General features: G+C 41.0%; 1 protein-coding gene across 3 annotated transcripts; it reads right to left on the reverse strand.

Moving 5' to 3' along the window:
* Positions 1-837: 837 nt before the first annotated feature.
* Positions 838-16,175, reverse strand: cpeb2 (cytoplasmic polyadenylation element binding protein 2). 3 transcript variants are annotated; one of them, XM_068319098.1, is made up of 11 exons: positions 14,735-16,175; positions 12,568-12,837; positions 10,070-10,160; positions 7,198-7,248; positions 5,964-5,987; positions 5,005-5,178; positions 4,805-4,894; positions 4,560-4,678; positions 4,353-4,467; positions 4,023-4,204; positions 838-3,901 (listed from the first exon to the last, which is right to left on the reverse strand). In XM_068319098.1, the coding sequence occupies exons 1-11, from the start codon at positions 15,623-15,625 to the stop codon at positions 3,674-3,676; spliced, it is 2,235 nt and encodes a 744-aa protein (XP_068175199.1). In that variant the 5' UTR covers positions 15,626-16,175; the 3' UTR covers positions 838-3,673. The 3 variants fall into 3 exon arrangements, with proteins under 3 accessions (XP_068175199.1, XP_068175200.1, XP_068175201.1); XM_068319099.1 differs by lacking the exon at positions 5,964-5,987 and having other exon boundaries at positions 14,735-16,174; XM_068319100.1 differs by lacking the exons at positions 5,964-5,987; positions 7,198-7,248.
* Positions 16,176-17,256: the final 1,081 nt, after the last annotated feature.

The raw sequence follows: 17,256 nt of genomic DNA on the forward strand, positions 1-17,256 counted from the left end.
AAATATCAGAAAGTGAAAAAGTGCACTTTAACTTCATACAAATTGTACTTCAGTGCAGTACTTGTAGTTCCTTACATTGCAGTACTGAATTAATTCTACCCAGACAGTAATTGTGAAAGGAAGCTAATATAAAGGTAAGTATCTTTCATAATTGCATTTCTTATGCTTAAATGTGTTCATAACATTGCATCTGTGATGCAGAATATAAAAGTTGGAGTGCTTTGGCTTTAATCACGATCTTTTTCTTTTTTTGATCAACACTTTCTACTATTTTTCTTCATTATTCTTTGACTTGAAAGAATTCTTTGACAAGACATGCAGCCTGCAGTAGCAACAGTGTTGTGTCCAAACAGAATGGGTCTTTATTCAGGAAGTGAAAGAAACAAAAAGATTGTAATCAACACCCCATTTAAATACAAAACCAACAAAAAAAACATGATATTCATTTTGCATATCAAAGAACCATTCAATAATAATTACAATCCAAACACCTCATAAACCACTTTTGTGAATTTATACACAAACTCTGATTTAGAAATTAGACACTTTGACGATAAAATTACAAATGTTTAGCTTTAAAAATAATTAAAATCAAATTATATTTTAGCAATTAGCATTTTAAATTTATATATATAGTGTATTTTCACATAAAAATACAAAATAATATCAATGACATTTAAATATGAAAAATTATTCCAAGAATTCTGCTATTAAATTAAGTAAAATGTGGGTTAAAACAAGATGAAATGAAATAGAAATATGCATGAAAAAGTCTCTCCTTTTGTTAGCAAAACACTATCCAAAATAACTACAATCATTTACATCAGTACAAAGATATTTGGATTTAAAAATAGTTGCAATGAAAAAACGGGGTTTATTTTTCTGACAGTAAAAAATGACACTGTGGATCAGAAATCTGCAAAATATGCAATGAAAAAAATAAATCTGCATTAAAAAGGTTTACACTGTAGTTCTTACTTTTATACAAACATTAGAAACAGTATTGCACATCACAACACAGATTCGAGGTTAGTCAGCCTTTCAAAATGTGTTATATTCAAGTTTCATAGCATCTACGAGGACAGGCAGCTGTGGCCTCGATGCAACAGGGGAGAATCTCAAGTGTCTTCCAAGAATATAATAAAACCTTCACGTTTCCTTCCTTCAAATGAAATGTGTCATGTGTATCAAAATAAAAATCAACAGCATATAAAAAACTTTGATGTGGTTGCTAATGATGGGGTTCTTTGTCTCTGAACAAAAGTTTTTTGGACATAATTAGCACTGGGTGGTGGTGGTGGTGGGGTAAATAAATTGTATAATGATCCTATTCAAATAGAAAAATACGATTAAACTCAAATCATTTTTTTTTCTACAAAAATAGTGAAATAAATATAATTTTTACAAAAACAAAGACACATACAGACCAAAGGAACAGTGTTCAACATAGAAAATAGAACCTCACAGAAACAGCAAGAGTCAAGTGTTACAGGTAACGATATCCATACATGTTCACGTCATGAGAACTAAAGCCACAGAGGGACGACAGGAGCTTGCTCTGTAACTCCCTCCTCCATCGCCGTCCCACACCACACTACATCCATACCACATTAGAATATATTAATATATCTCCTCTACTTCTACATAATATAGATAACTTAAGACCACTGCTTCACGCTACATTTTAAATAAGTAATCATGAAAGAATGTAATTAAATTAAAAAAGAAATCATCTTTAGAATTATAAATAAGTGGGGGCTTCAGTGAAGCCAGATCTGCACTGAAATCACTAAAGGGGGGTGGATACAAACCAAATGATTGAGGGATATAGAAAACTGTGCATATTATTTACTATAAAAACATATTGAAGGGCCAGTGATGGGTAAGTCAACGTAAATAGATCTAATTATATGACTCAGCTAGAAGTCTCAGTTTCATTGAGGTTTTGTGACACACATGACTCCTCAACACCGATACACCAGGGCATGGAACACAAAAACTACGACACAAGAGCGACACACTTGTACAGTACCAGACGGACGGCAGGGCCACCATCCTTACAGAAAGATTGTCCCTAAATTTTTATTTATTTTTTTCATTTTGAATAATTCAAGGGTGGTGATGGAAAATCAGCAAACAAAGAGAGGAGTTTCATCTTTAGCATGTGCCGAGAGGCTATCATTGTCCCCGTCGGAGAGTTTCCCTAGATTACAAAATGCTGTATGGTGCTCACTAACACGACCTTCAGCTTCCTCAAGGTCAAATCCAAGCTGATTGAGTCTGTTTGTTTGCATTTGGTCTGTAACCTTTGGGACCACACGGAGATGCGGGGTAGGAAGGGTGAAGGCAGGAGCAGGCCTGATGCTTTAACTCTCCTCTACATAGTCGGTCGGTAACTAAACTAGAGCCTCAGTCTACACTAAAACAGTCACACGGCACAGGGACGACACAAACACAAACCACTGAACACCACTCTGCTTCTCAACAGGATTTTTTTGTTTTTTGCCACACAGGCCATCATGTGTCACAAAATGATGGCTTCTACTAAATCTACAGTAGAACCAATATCACTTTTTGTATTGTTACGTATGTAAACGAATCAAACAACAGATAAACATTGATGCATGCAGGTTTAAATAGATTTTTTTTAAACATATTTAGCTTTGTCTGATTTTTTTCCCTCTTAGAAATCTGTATTAGATGGTCATGCTACTAGACTTTAACATCTTGACTTTAATTATTATTTCAGTGGTTTGTTGTTTTTTTTCTCACATCTATCATATATATGCTATTTGTGTAACTAAATCTATTGTAACATGCACTTCCATTGGCAATGGGGGCCATTAATGAGTGCATACTGCATTTCCTTTTACATGATTCTGTTTCATAAATGGCATTAAATATAATCCCTACACATATATTAAGATATATGTATATATAGCAGCAAAGCTTCTAAAATACCTTATGTATAAATGTTGAATACAGTTAGCAAGAAACCAGATTTAGCATTTTGAGGTATCACTCTATGGGTCAGTGTGAGCGCAGAAACGACTATATCATCTTTGTTTATGATAAACCCTCTGACCAAAAAAGAAAGAGCCCATGATAACATTTAAAAAACAAGTATTTTGTTTTGCAGCAGAAAACTCGTCAATTTTATGTTTGCTATCTTTTTGCTACCTTTGGTTAATGACCTGGGGCGTCTTCATTAAGAGAATCAAGGTTTTCCCAGAAACAAGTGTGCACTACACAAACTGTAGGGTGGCTAGCAGCAGACAAACAGACAGACAAGCTGCCCCCATGCAAAAACATTCCCATAGATAGCTACTTCAAATCTCACATACAAAAATAATAATAATCATAATAATAAAAACCTACAAAAATCAATCTCTTTTTAAATCTCCTCTTAGAAAAGATGAAAGTACCACAAAAGAGTTGTAGAGTTGTCAGAGCCTGAGATGTGAGGGGGATTTTGGTGAAAAACTGAGGCTTGTGGTGTTTGGCTGCTACAAAAGATATATAGATATATATAGCACATACTGTATAGTGTTACATACTCGATTATAGTGATAGCTTAAGAAAGCAGGAGAGGCAGAGCGATGCTCTTTTTTTCCTGTCAGCCAATGTTTAGTTTTCCTTCCCTCTGACTGTCATCATGGCTGTGGTCACATCTCTAGTTCCAGCGGAAGTGAATCTGGCGTGGGCGGTCGGCTCCCTCTTTCACCAGCGGCTTGTGGAACTCACGTCCTGCGCGGGAGTGGATGTTAGCCCAGCAGAATTCGCAGTAGTACTGCAGACAGGTGACATTAGCACAGAAAAAGGGAGCAAATTTTCCTCCACAGCGTGCGCCCTGACACTCATCACATAGCTGATCATCCAGGACGTAGGGCTTCACCTCCACCTGCATACACACACACAGAAGAGAAGCATACGTAATGCAAGTGTAGATAACATCCTGTAGGATGTCATCAAAATGATGCTTGTGACACACAAAAGTCTGACGCACAAAAACAGGGACGTACCCGTTTGTCAATGTCTCCATGCTGCAGCTGGACAAATCTTGCACTGATGGCAGCGATGTAGCTCTGCTGATTGGAGAAGGCCACTCGTCCCGCCCCCTTGGGGTACTTGAGCTCCGGATCGGTGTCGATTCCTGCGTAGCACACTCCTCCATACAGACGATCCATAATCATGGCCAGTTCAACTAGTCAGAGTGTGAAACGACAAGCGAATATATTTAGATGAGTAAGATGAGGAGGGAGGAAACGACGCTCACATCATCTGATGACCATCTATTACTATGTGTAGTACATATGAAATCACTCAAGGAGCAACAACGGAATTGCATTTACTTGCTCTTAGCGGACGAGGGACTCCGCCTACAAAGATGGTTTTCCGGGGATCCAGGGGCTGAGATCCATCCATCACAAAATCACTGTCGCTCAGGTTCCATGGTCGAATTTGTACCTGATGATTTCACATTAAACCCACTTTCTTTATTAAGGATAAATTCTACATCATCAAACTGAGCATGTAGTGTGAGGTGCTGCTGAGCTCACTGGTTTGTCCTTGATGGTGGGGCTGGAGACACACAGGTAAAGCTTCCCGTCCTCCTCCATGCAGGCTTCAATCAGAGCCTGCACTGAGCTCTCCTCCTGGAACAACAGGAAGGCGTATCCTGGGAAACACACATCCACAGCTTCAGTGAACACACTCAGCACGTAGAAATGTGATGAAGATGTGAAGCAAACATTATCAGTTTTCAATGATGCCCTATTTCTGATCATCAGCCTTTGCTATTTACCTTTAGGTGGGAAATAGGACTTGCTCTCTGCTTTGTGTGGCCAGTCGACTACCAGGTGACCAAAGCGGCGGAAACTTGAGGTTATTTCATCTGAAGAAAAGAGAAAAATAAGTGATAGAGGATAAAGAGAAAGCTAATGGAAGAGGAAGCTAATGCCAGATATGCAGTGAAATCCAGACGGGCAGTTTTGATGCACTCACCTTCATCTATATCAGGGGGCAAACCTCCCACAAATACCTTGCGAGAGAAGCGCTCAATGCGTTCCCCATTTTGGTGGGGATAACAGTTGGGGGAGCCGAGGACTCCTGGGACACCCTGGCTGCCATGGCCATCGTCGAGGAGATTGTCATCAATAGGGAAGAGAGAGGAACGACCTGGTGAAGAGAAAAGACCTGTCATGCAACTGTTTATCAACCAGTATGAAGGGGAATCTGTGAACTAGTGTTTCTCTTGTTATTTGTATTTTAATGAAGCTGTGACTCAAAGCGTGATTGTGATGGGAGGTGTTCCACTCTGGACATTGATGCAGATGATGCAGGAGTGGGTAGGTCAGGCTGTGTGGACCAAAGCTGTTAATAACATCACTGACAATTACAGAGGCCCCAAGTCTTGATAGAGTACATAGTTATAATGTGTGAAGTATTTACTACAAATCCACTCAGTAATAAATTCTAGATTTCATTGGCAACTGTTTGAAAAACAGATAAAAACAGACTTTTGAGAAAGAGCATGTAGAAATATGAATACTATAAAAAATTATAACGAAAACTATTAATTATTCTGATGGAAATTATACAAAATAATATTTCATCTTAATTTAAGATATTTTTTCATGTTAAATTGAAGACTTTGGGGTTCCTTAGAGCAGAAACACAAATGTCACAGAGCTTCAGAAACAAAGCCATTAACACTGAACATCATGCAGATCTGGATACTAGAACAACACAATCATAAACTACTTTTGCCATCCTTTTGATGGCCATAAATAATTTAGTGGAGGAAATTTGTATGATAACATTACAAAAAAAATTTCAATTTTGAAAAGAAAGAAAGATGTTTATTCTAACTCCAGGCCAGAGGCCTCGGTTTGGTATCCATTCAAGCAATGAAGCATGCCGCAGGGATATAAGCCACAGGGAAAAAGACATGTAGAGTTTACCTCGACGTCTCCCATAGCTCCTGGCTGCATGTGGAAAAGTAGAGATTACAGGTTTTTTAAAGAGCGCATATAACCTGTTTTACCCTTCTGACTATCAAGCACCTATCATTTCAGTCAGCGTAGATCACAAAAAATGTACTTGTCAATACTTTAAAGCAATATAAATACTGCAGAAAACCAGAGTGAGACTGTGTTATGAATTACATTTTTTGTTTGATAAGGTAACAAACAGAAAGAGGAAACACATGAAGTGTTAGTTATTCCGGTTTTTCATTTAGTACTACGTGCAGGAAAACACACTGAATCAATATATAGTAATACCTGATGTCTGAACAAATAACAGAAAAATGAAACTCGTTTAGCCTCTCTGTAGACTCCTTCTACTTCTTTCCACAAAATGTGTCCCACCTGTGGCTTTGTGAGTGAAACCAGAAAAATAAACCCACATGTGTACATCACTGAAAAGCCTTGCATGTCCTCTATCAGGGACAAATCCTATCTCAGCAACATGTTCAGTCTCAGAGTCTTTAGCCTCTGACATGGGACATGGATGAATATTTGACTGCTGGATCCCAGAGAAAACAGGAAACAAACAAAGCTAAAGAACTGTTTGTGAAGGCCGTCCAGATTTGTGTCCAATTAGGACTGTTATAAAACATGATTTTATTTCTGGTACCAGCGTGTGTCCACTTGTGAGAGAAAGAAAATCTGCAGGGATTTAATCATTCTGAGTGGCACAGCTACACTTGCATTTTAATGAAAGGGTGTGATAAAGCATTGGTTGTGGTGCGTTCAGGGTCCTCAGATGACAGTGTAACAACAGAAACAGTCTTCATCATGTGAGCACCATCACAGCCCATATTTGTTTAAGTCTGGTAGATGTTAATCTCCCAGACTAAGAAGGAAAAACACCAATTACAATCGCTTCGCTAATGGTAGAAAGATTCACGTACGAAGGATATAAAAACCATAGGCGCCACGTGACAAACGGAACTCGGTACAGATGTACCCTATGGGTTTGTGACATCAGGTGAACTCAATATCCAGTTCTCCTGACTTTTCTCCACTGTTATGCTGTTTTGTGTGTGTGTGTGTGTGTGTGTGTGTGTGTGTGTGTGTGTGTGTGTGTGTGTGTGTGTGTGTGTGCGTGTGCGTGTGCGTGTGTGTGTGTGCATAAATCAGAATGGAAACACTGTGAACACACAACAGAGGGAGATGGCTGAGCGATAATTACCATTGAGCATGAGCAGGCCATCGGCCCCCGGGTTAGGGCATCCAACACGGCCTGACATGAGAAACAGACACACAGAAAGAGAGATGAGACGCGGAGTGGATGGAGAGGACAGGGTGAGGCTGATGTGCATATATGGTGATGAATACAAACAAAGACACACACAACTGCAATGTCTGCCTGTAGATGTATTGAAATAGCCTCTTGGTGACTACAGCAAACACTGCGGGCAGCAGCGGAACAAAGGAGACTGACGGAACATATATACAGCCGAGCTGGTCTTCTCTTTCACACCTATGCTAGTGGCAATAATGACTGTACAGACTCTAACAAGACTGGTCCACATGTACCGTGATCGATAAGGATTGGAGGAATACATGACACAGATATAGGTTGATTTGATCATCACCAATCTACCAGATAAACTACTGGACAAACTAAATTATATATCAAATAAATGAATCATATAAGCACAATTTATATGATTCAGGATGTAAATCGTGAGAGCTAACCTTTAAAATTTTTAACAACACACAGTCATACCAAGTCCTTTTTTTCAAAAATCAAAATCTATGCTTTAATCCTTGAGAAATAAAAAGTCGTAAATATTCCCTTTTGTCTGAATTTATATCTAAATTTGTAGTCCAGTTGACAAACAAACCAACAAACAGGCAGTGAAAATATACATTAACATCCATCATACAATAATTTATGGAGTAATCAATTCATCAGTTGAGCAATAGGTTGATAGAAACTGAATCTGCTAAATATTGGATGACTAATGAAACATTTAATTAATAAAGCACAAATGGAAAAATATAACACTCTTAAAATGTAAATATTTACTGTCTGATTACTTTGGCATTTGGACAGTTGGTGACTCTGCTCCAGAAATTTTAATTTTTTTTAACTAAACTAATTAAAATTCTATATTTTTCACTTTTTCCTGACACTATAATGAACACAGTACTATAGATTAACAAAGAGCATGATTAACATATTTATAAATGAGGAGGCAATAACACTAAAGCATCACTGGTTCTTTATTATGTTTTAAAACTATTGTGTTACTGGTTCATTTTGTCCTTGGTCTCATTGTAATCTCTAAATGTGGACGGTGTTCTGCATCAGGTCAGCTCTCTGTGATTTTCTGTTATCTCTCACTTGATTGTGCTGCTGTGTGTTTTTTTTTTTTTTTTTTGTGGGACCACTGGTTGAGATCTTATGTCGTTTTCAAACAGCGTTTAGGTATAGGTCAGAGGTCAGAAACCTGCAGCTCCAGAGCTGCATGTGGCTCTTTCATCCTTATGCTGGCAAATTAAAACATAAATATTCAATTCATGTGTACTTTATTTGTGTAAGTTTCTTCTTATAATGTTGCTGTAAATTGGAAGATTATTGTGATCTTGAAACATTAAAATAAAATTATATTTTAATACATATTTTATTATTTTTCACCATTCAAAATATGAGTCACACTTGTCAAAAGCTGCTAAGAGCATAAGTCCCATTGACCAGGTAAAATAAATATTAAAGCAGATTTTTAAAAACATTTATTTCACCGCTACATGCTACGAAAGTCCAACGGTGATATAAGAATGACATTTTTTTAATTTTCAACATGGATAATTTAAGTTCAGCTTTTTAATTCATTTGAAAGAGACCTTCAACTCGGGGTGTTTTTGCTAATTATTATCCCAGTGTTTTCATTTCCATGGAAACCGAGTCCAAACAGCTCATTGAGTGTTAAAGGTTGCCAACCGCTGGTATAGGTGTGTAATAGCGATGTATTTCCACCACTGGGTGGTACCAAAGTCAGAAGTGTTAAAAATCTATATGGCTGCATTAAAATAGATCAAGTAGAATAAATAATTATTATATACAAAGAGTTTAAATTCAAGCTTCACTTGTTGATTGAAGGGACACAGTTGAATGTTTCATAAACATGTTGACCTGCAGCTCTAGAAAGTTTGGTTGATCAGGTTTTGTCTTTTGAAGCTGGACACATTTGTGCTAGCCGTGTCAAAGCTAAAAATGGCAGAGCCCACCCTTACAAGCCCTCCTTCCCTCTCATCTCCTCTCTGGCTGTCATGCACAGTGTGTGAAAGTATGATCACGTCTAAAATTAGTCTGGATCCCCTTCCCTCCGCTGAGCACACTGGCCCGTGTCCTCTCCATCTGCTCCGGGAGGAAAAACAAGAAACTCGCCCGTGAAAGGAGAGCAAAGGTTGACCCTTGATGGATAAAGACAACTATCTGTTTAACAATTATAACGCTTCTACAGATACGTCAGTGTTATATCTGGGGCCTTTTTTATATTGAATTAAAACTTTAGCTCGCCTGTGAGGCTGTAAATGTGCTCCAAGAAGTCGTCTCTAAGAGAGGAGGGGTGCAGCTATTTGACACTGCTCCTCTGATGTCCAACAGCTGAGCCCAGGAGGCCAGGGCAGTGTCACCATACAGGCCAAACCAAGAGAAATAATTAAAAAGAAACACTAGACTATGCACAACCTCCTACTTCACGTCTCCTCTAATTCAGAAATTTCAAGTCGTATGCCTGTCAGAAAATGCCTGTAACTCATTATTATATCAAAACACCATTGTTTTCTCCACTGGTTTTCTCAGCTCTGTGTGCCGCCCCGGTTAAGCAGCGACAGAATCAGAGCTGTAAGGTCATGTAAATGTTCAGCTGGTGGCAAAAGTATTAAGCTCTCAGCGGGGGACAAAATAAGCTGCTGTGTGGAAAAACAACACAGCTCTGGGGGCAACGGCCCTGCCGTTTCCCCGCACCCTGACACTCCAGGTGGTGCCAGGTCTCCTCACTAAAACATGATCGCCTCAGTGACCAGAGATAGAAAGGGAAAGGCAGTCTTACCTTTCATCGGATCCTGCTCCGCTCGCATGATGTCAATCAGGGAGCTCTCCAGAGAGTGCATGTTCAGGCTGTCGAACATTCTGGATCGGTCCTGAAAAACACACAGGTGTAAAGTTTATGTATAACCAGAATCAGTACAGATTCCTCCTGTTTCCAACACACTTTTGTGATTAGGGTTATGAATAATACATCCTCTCATGTAGAAGATTCAAGCAATGGGAGCAACTCATGCCGGGATTAACATTCTTTCCGTGGTTTTTAACAGTTCTAAGGTACATTGTGAGCCGCCTTTAGGATCTCTCAGATCGTTTCCACAGATAGATGGAGATAAGGACAGGAACCCCAAACCCGAGCTGCATTGGAGGTCATCGTGGTGGTTCAAGCCACAGAGCTCCGTACCTGTCTCACCACATCCAGCATAATGGTAGCATCGTTGCCAAGTCTTCATACTTGGATAGTGACGCACTGCAGATTGCTAAATATACTTATGTCTGGCTATGCCACTTGTTGCTTTAGCACAGCAGAGACAGTAGTTCATGAAACCATGGACTTGTATTTGGATGAAATGCTCCTTGAATAGGCAGGGATACAATCCAGCATCTATTTCAATATTATGTTAATAAATGTAATCTAAACACCCTACCAGTCTTCATCACTGCTTCTATCTTGAAACATTGAGCTCAACCAACATAACATTTATTTTCTTATTCATTAATAACAATCTGTAACAATGTTCATAATCTTGGTTTATTATAATCCTAATCTTTGTAACAATAGATTATGAACTGAAGTTCATTGTTCTCTGCAGGAACTCCTTCCAGCTGCTTTTTGTTTAAAATCGGACAAATTCCATACAGTAACTCAGATCATGTATGTTAAAACTGGACAAATAAACACAGGACTTTATGATGTGATGCCACTGAAGGAAGACTGAGTAATAACTTTTTGTAATGATGGTAAAAAAGCAATTTAATCCCAAATGGGTTTTAAACTATGGAGCAGTAATTGCTATCATTCAGAAACATGATACAAGTTTCCCTTTAATGCATTTTCATTTAGATGTCAGGTTCAGTTTTTACATTTTCACTGATGGTATACGGAACATTCTCTCATCCAACCTCTACATGACGTGCAGAACATAACACAGTAGTGATGTGCCACCGGTTGCCGAACATTAAACAGAGAGGAAGGAAGGAAAAGACTTGGAATCTGAAAAATTCTGAATCCGAGATTGTTTATGGAAATTAACAATCCATGGAGTCAGACCCGTTTCCTGGAATAGGAAGTGCTGAGCTTCTTGGCACTGATATCACTAATAATTTTAGCTCAGAGGAACAATAATACTGTGAGTTGTCACAATTATTTAGATGATGCCATTATTTTATTGTCACATGACCACGTTTTCTGTTATTATTATTTATTCTAGTAATAGACAAGCAGTGCAGTAGCTATTAAAACCATATACAGTCTGTATCTCACTTTTAGCTTTTGTGGGCTATAACTGGCTGTGATAAGAGAATAAAGATGTTAGTCTATTCTAACTACTGATGATGTAAAAATTAATATACGAAATGCTAAAATACAGACAATTGCATGTAGACAAAAGGAACTCCAATTATATGACTATAAAATATATACAGGCTATTATTTGGCTTAAAAGTCATTTTTACTACTAGTATCTGTTTGATAGTAGCATATGATATGATATATGCTATGCTATGTTATGAGATGCTACGATATGAATTCAAAACCTTTGAAAAATAAACGCAGTTCTGCCTGTAGACAATGCACATGTCAGATTAAAATCTAATTTTAAATTTGGTTGACAGCATTCAATACATGAATTAAATCCACGAACACCAGACGCACCACAAAATGGTTGTTCGGCGTAACTGTGAGTCAAGAGTGACTTAAATCATGAAGTAATATTCACATGATTAATGGTCATTTTGTCCAAGATACCTGATTAATACTGCTTTATTATGGTGATTGCAAAAATTAGAGAAAAATCAGAGAGAAGTGCTCAAAACAGTCATAAGGTAGGAAAATAGGCCCTGTTCCAGTGGAAGGTTACGGGTGATAACAGTCACATCCCATAGAGCACACATCTGACAGACCTGTGAGCCTGAAGGGACTGTTAGCAAACAAAGGGTTGTCATTGAATAAGATTATCATCTGGTGCCTTCAGGTGTAACAGTCTTGAACTAGATCTCACATTCATGATGTGAACGTTCCAAAAATAAATTAGCCCCACTGTGTCACACCTTCAGTGAAACCTGTACAGTAAATCACTTATAACGCCTCCATTCCCATGAGATGCTAAGAAACATTGCACACTGTTGTGTATGACCGAAGACACACACACACACCGAGACACACTCTTCACAATTACCTTTGCCCAGTTCTTTCCCACCGCTAACGCCACACAAACACACACACACACACACACACACACACACACACACACACACACACCAAACTAAAACAGCAATATTCACCTGTAGGGGCAACAAGGTGTTGCTGTTGCTGTCTGTGCGAAACATGGTCTCCTCTATCCAGGACTTAGGCCCCAGTGATCCTCCGGAGCGTGGGAACTTGGGAGGAGCGATGACGTTGCTGGAGAAGGGCTTCTTCAGGGGTGAGGCGTGACTGACTGTGCCAGGGACGCCCATGCCGTTCCCTCTGCGGTGATCACGGCCCCAGGACATCCCCGCGGAACCCCAGCCATTCCCCTGGTGACTGGCCCACGGGGACGGCTTCACCATGGGCTGCACACAGGTGGAGAGGGGCAGAAAGATGGAGGGTTAAAACGGGATGTACGCATCTTATAGGATCTATGTGTTGTTTTCGGTGTCCATTTTATTCTTTGGTTTCTCCTGGTCGGCCACAGCCCTGCTTTATCTTCTCCTGTGACAGGAGGGTGGATAAGAAGATTTAGGGCTTTAGGTCTAATACTAAGTATCCCGTGTGTGCAGCACAGCCAGTGTAAGTTACACACTCTCCCTCAACCTGGACTTTATGTCCATTCTTAAGAAAATCGCACATTAAATCGCTTCAAGCTTAATCTTCCATGCACTCACGTGAAAACAGCCCCCAGAGGACAACAGAGTTTCTGTTTCTCACACACTCCACACAGAATCTGATCTGAATTCCTGCTCCCTTTGTATTAAACTGCAGCCAGCTATGGAATGTCAGACAGAAGCGTCTCTCAACAATATTCTTTATTATCTCAATACACAATGGAATAAAATAAAGATAAAATGGGAACAAGTGGAAGTTGTTTTTTCTCTTGCACAGAAGTGTCCTCAAAGCATTTAAAAAAACCATGAAATAAGTTGGGAAAATAGTTTTTCTGTGAATGCGGCAGTGGAACCAACATAGTTGGGTTCTTTTTCCATTTTCCCCCCATTGGTCTTTAATTTGTGTAAGCACGATGAGAGACATCAATGTTTTTATCGCATTTGATTGGGAGTCCGAGTCACAGTTAGTTGTAAAAATTGTAAAGCACTATATAGACTTGTGTAAAAACAATAAACAACCTGCATCAATAAGAACAACATGATCAACAGTTTGGTGCATAGAAATGATAGTTTTAAAATGGGTAAAGAAAAAAAAAACTACGTACATGTTTGTAAGTTTGTCAAGGTTGTCTGCTGTAGACGTGAGACAGGAGTCTTTCTGCTTTGGTCGCACGTTTCCTATTTAGATGTTTCCGGTCATTTATTTCAACAGTTCAATGACAAAGTTAAACTTTATTGAGTTCTACATCATCTTCACTTCCATCTTAGATATGATCAAACAGGACCATACCATTATTTGTGTTTCATCAGTGAGGCCTGTGTGTATTTGTGTTAAATAAGGCTCTATTGTGGTCCATCAGAGGAGGAGGGCCTCCACCATACAAAATACATCAACAGACCACTCTATTCAAAGCAAAGGGTTTAATACACATGCTCACAGACACACGCCCAATGTGCAAATCACATGAGAAACCTGATGCCTCAGAATGCTAATGTGTAGGCCCCAACACTGCTGCATGAGCTAAACCTTCATGTCGCTGGTCTTTCCTCTGGATCCCCTTACTGCCTGGCAAAAAAAACACACACACACACACACACACACACACACACACACACACACACACAGCACCGACACACTATAGATGTCGTCATCATACACACAAATAAATATCTCATTTAGGACATCAGACCTTGCGAGGCTTTGTGTTCCCACCGAGTGAAGCACAAGATGTGGATGGCCCAGTGCCATGTGACTGCATCCCACTGTCAGCATCCAGGAGGGAACAACAGCTAGATTCATTGGATGGCCCTTGTTGCCCTGTTCACCCTTCATATGCTGCAGAGGATCTGATGGATGCATTGTCTAGAAAAAAATCACTGTGGGACACTTTGACTGGCAGATTTTAATACATAAAGCTATTAGTCATGCTTTACGTCAGAGGTCTCACATGATGCTCCCAACCTAAGGACACTGTTGTCTACTCGGCCCATTAGATCTGGATTCATACAGGTAAACCGGATGGGGCTCTGGTGGGGACAGGGCCTATTCATGCCCTATAATAAAGGACTGCTAAACAATACATACAGACAGGATGTAGACAAGAGATGGTCGCTTTTGTGCCATTTAGGCCCCACAGCAGCTCACCTGATGTTGGTTGTAGTTGTTCCTCTGCTGCAGGAAGGCACCCTGCTGGGGGTGCATCTGCGGGCTGACGGACCTGCGGCTCTGCGCCTGCTGAGGGACGTTCATCTGGGGTGAGAACGCTCCGTTGAAGCCCTGCACGTTAATCCCGGCGCACGGATTAGCAGACACCGCCGAAAAACTCTGGAAGAAGGCCGGGTTGATGGAGGAGGGGACACCTGGGTAGAAGCCGTTGTCGGAATCCGCGGTGGGCATCTGGTTAATGGCGTTGGCGTGGATGGGGTTGATGGAGTTGGACGCAGGAGGGGGCGACGAGCTGGTCTGAACGGACCACGGTGTGCCGAAGCCCGGGAGGGACGGTGAGGACGAGCCGACGCCGGCGCTCTGGATCTCCTGGGTGGGGAGGTTGGGAAAAGCGGCGCTGAGACCTCCGGACAACATGTTGCCGGTGCTGCTGCCATTGCCATTTATATGGTGGGCGATGGGGGAGTCCATTTGGATCGTGTTCAGATTGCCGGAAGTGCGCGATGGCGACGCAGCATCAGCTTCAGCCTCTACAACGGGAGAGCCGCAGGGGTCAGCGGCTCGGCGCTCCGGATGCGTCTGCGGCAGGTGACTGAAGCGTCCCTGGGGTGGGGGCGACTCTGGTGGGCTAAACTCAGTGTGCTGACTTAACTGCTGATGTATTTGCTGAAGGTCACAGATGGACTGCGTCGGACAAAAATGATCTGGCTCGGAAAAAGGGATCTTCTGCTTGAGACGGTTGTAATCCGGGGTGATGTCGGTGTGGTACAATGGAGGTCTGGATCTGCTGAGAATGCTGAAGTTGATGTCCTTTTCCTCTGTTGACGGGGGTATCTGCGTGGTTGTCACCCCCACAGGCTCATCCTGCATGTTTTGCTGATGCGCAGCAGCTGACAGGAACAGCGGAGACGCGGCGACGCGGCTGAAGGGCGAGTCGGAGCGCAATCGGTCGCAGGAGGCGTAATATCCGACAACCAGATTTAGATCAAATTCAGCTATATGCGATTCAAGAAATATTCTAAACACCGCTTCTATGTGAGGTCTCTTTAGTAGTAAAACGTCTGTGAATAGGCAGAGACAGAGAGGAGGGGGTCAGTCCTATTGAAGCAAATAGTCGCCTCGTTTTAAATGGAATCTCTGTTTTAGTCGGTGTTATTATCATCTATCTAAAGACCGAGCTATTTCGGCCTTGGAGTAACCTAGCCTGAGAGGTCCACTCCCGTCCGACCGTGTTACCCCCTCCTCTGGTTACCGGCTGTGCTGCTGCGGCAGAGGATTAAAGATCCACGACTGAAACTACGTCACGGCCGCATCACGACTCGGTGCGCCCGCCTCTCCCCTGAAGCCGGAGCTGCAAAGAGGACCGCATTGTTTACGTCATGTTTTCATTATTCATAAAGTGCAGTAGGTCTACACCCTCACCCAGCCCCAGGAAGTACACTGGCCTACAGTGGGATGAGTTACAGTCTGGGGCTAATTAGAGGCAAAATGTCATTAATACCTCTATGGGGATATGGAGAGAGTCTGCTGCTCATTAATAAGGTTGGCCTATACGCACGGAACGCAAGGCCTTATTAATAGTTTTTCCTTATTTTACATTGTATTTAGTTTCTGTGTTATTATTTCAGCATGTCATGAAAATACAAGACATTTTTTAAATATTATTTTCCTGTCAAACTCGTTCAGTCCAAAATGAGAATGAATGACTATTCAAAATCCGTCCCACTGAGGTGGTTTAGTTTGATGATAATCAGGGCTTTTGAGAGAAATTTGATTTCATAAAAACTCAAACGATACAAAGCACCTTTTCCCCCTTTTGCCTATCAGTATTCAGTTCACAACCATCCTGCGTGCGTCTGCGCCAGCGTCATTTTACGCACGGACGCCAACAGCTAAATATAGTTTTTTATGTCGGCGCATGTCAAGGGAGATGAATCTTCTTCGTCTGTACTGAACTCACGACTGACTACACATCCATCCATATGATCTGCGTCATAAACGAACCCCACCAGCACCTCTATGTGGCTCCTGGCAGTGGTATTTGAGTGAGTATGAGGATGAGTGTTTTTGGGGGGCTACATCACAGTTAGGCTGCTCATTTGTGTTTGACGATGAAGCGAGAATAAACAGAGGTCAACCCTCTGGCAGATGAGCAGTTCATTATTCTATTCATCTTAAAGCTGGTTACCAGCTGGGAATTCAGGAGACATAACCTCTCTTTCACTTTCTGGTTGTTTCTCCCAGTTACTACTGCTGCAATTCTTATTGTCATGACCAGTGGTGTGAACTCCTACATGTTGTGTAACAGAAACAGACACATGGGTCATTTCTCATTCCCAGATTGAAGCTGAATAAATCATTACTCTCTCTCTCTCTGTGCGAATGTGGTTTCTAATGAGGAAGACAGATAGCAGAGTTGCAAAGCAATGTGCATGATCAACCTACCATCTGGCTGCTGCTAATGATGAGGGCTTATCTCAGCACCATCTACACGCAGCGGT

This window comes from Antennarius striatus, chromosome 7, assembly GCF_040054535.1.
Source record: "Antennarius striatus isolate MH-2024 chromosome 7, ASM4005453v1, whole genome shotgun sequence".
NCBI lineage: Eukaryota > Metazoa > Chordata > Actinopteri > Lophiiformes > Antennariidae > Antennarius > Antennarius striatus.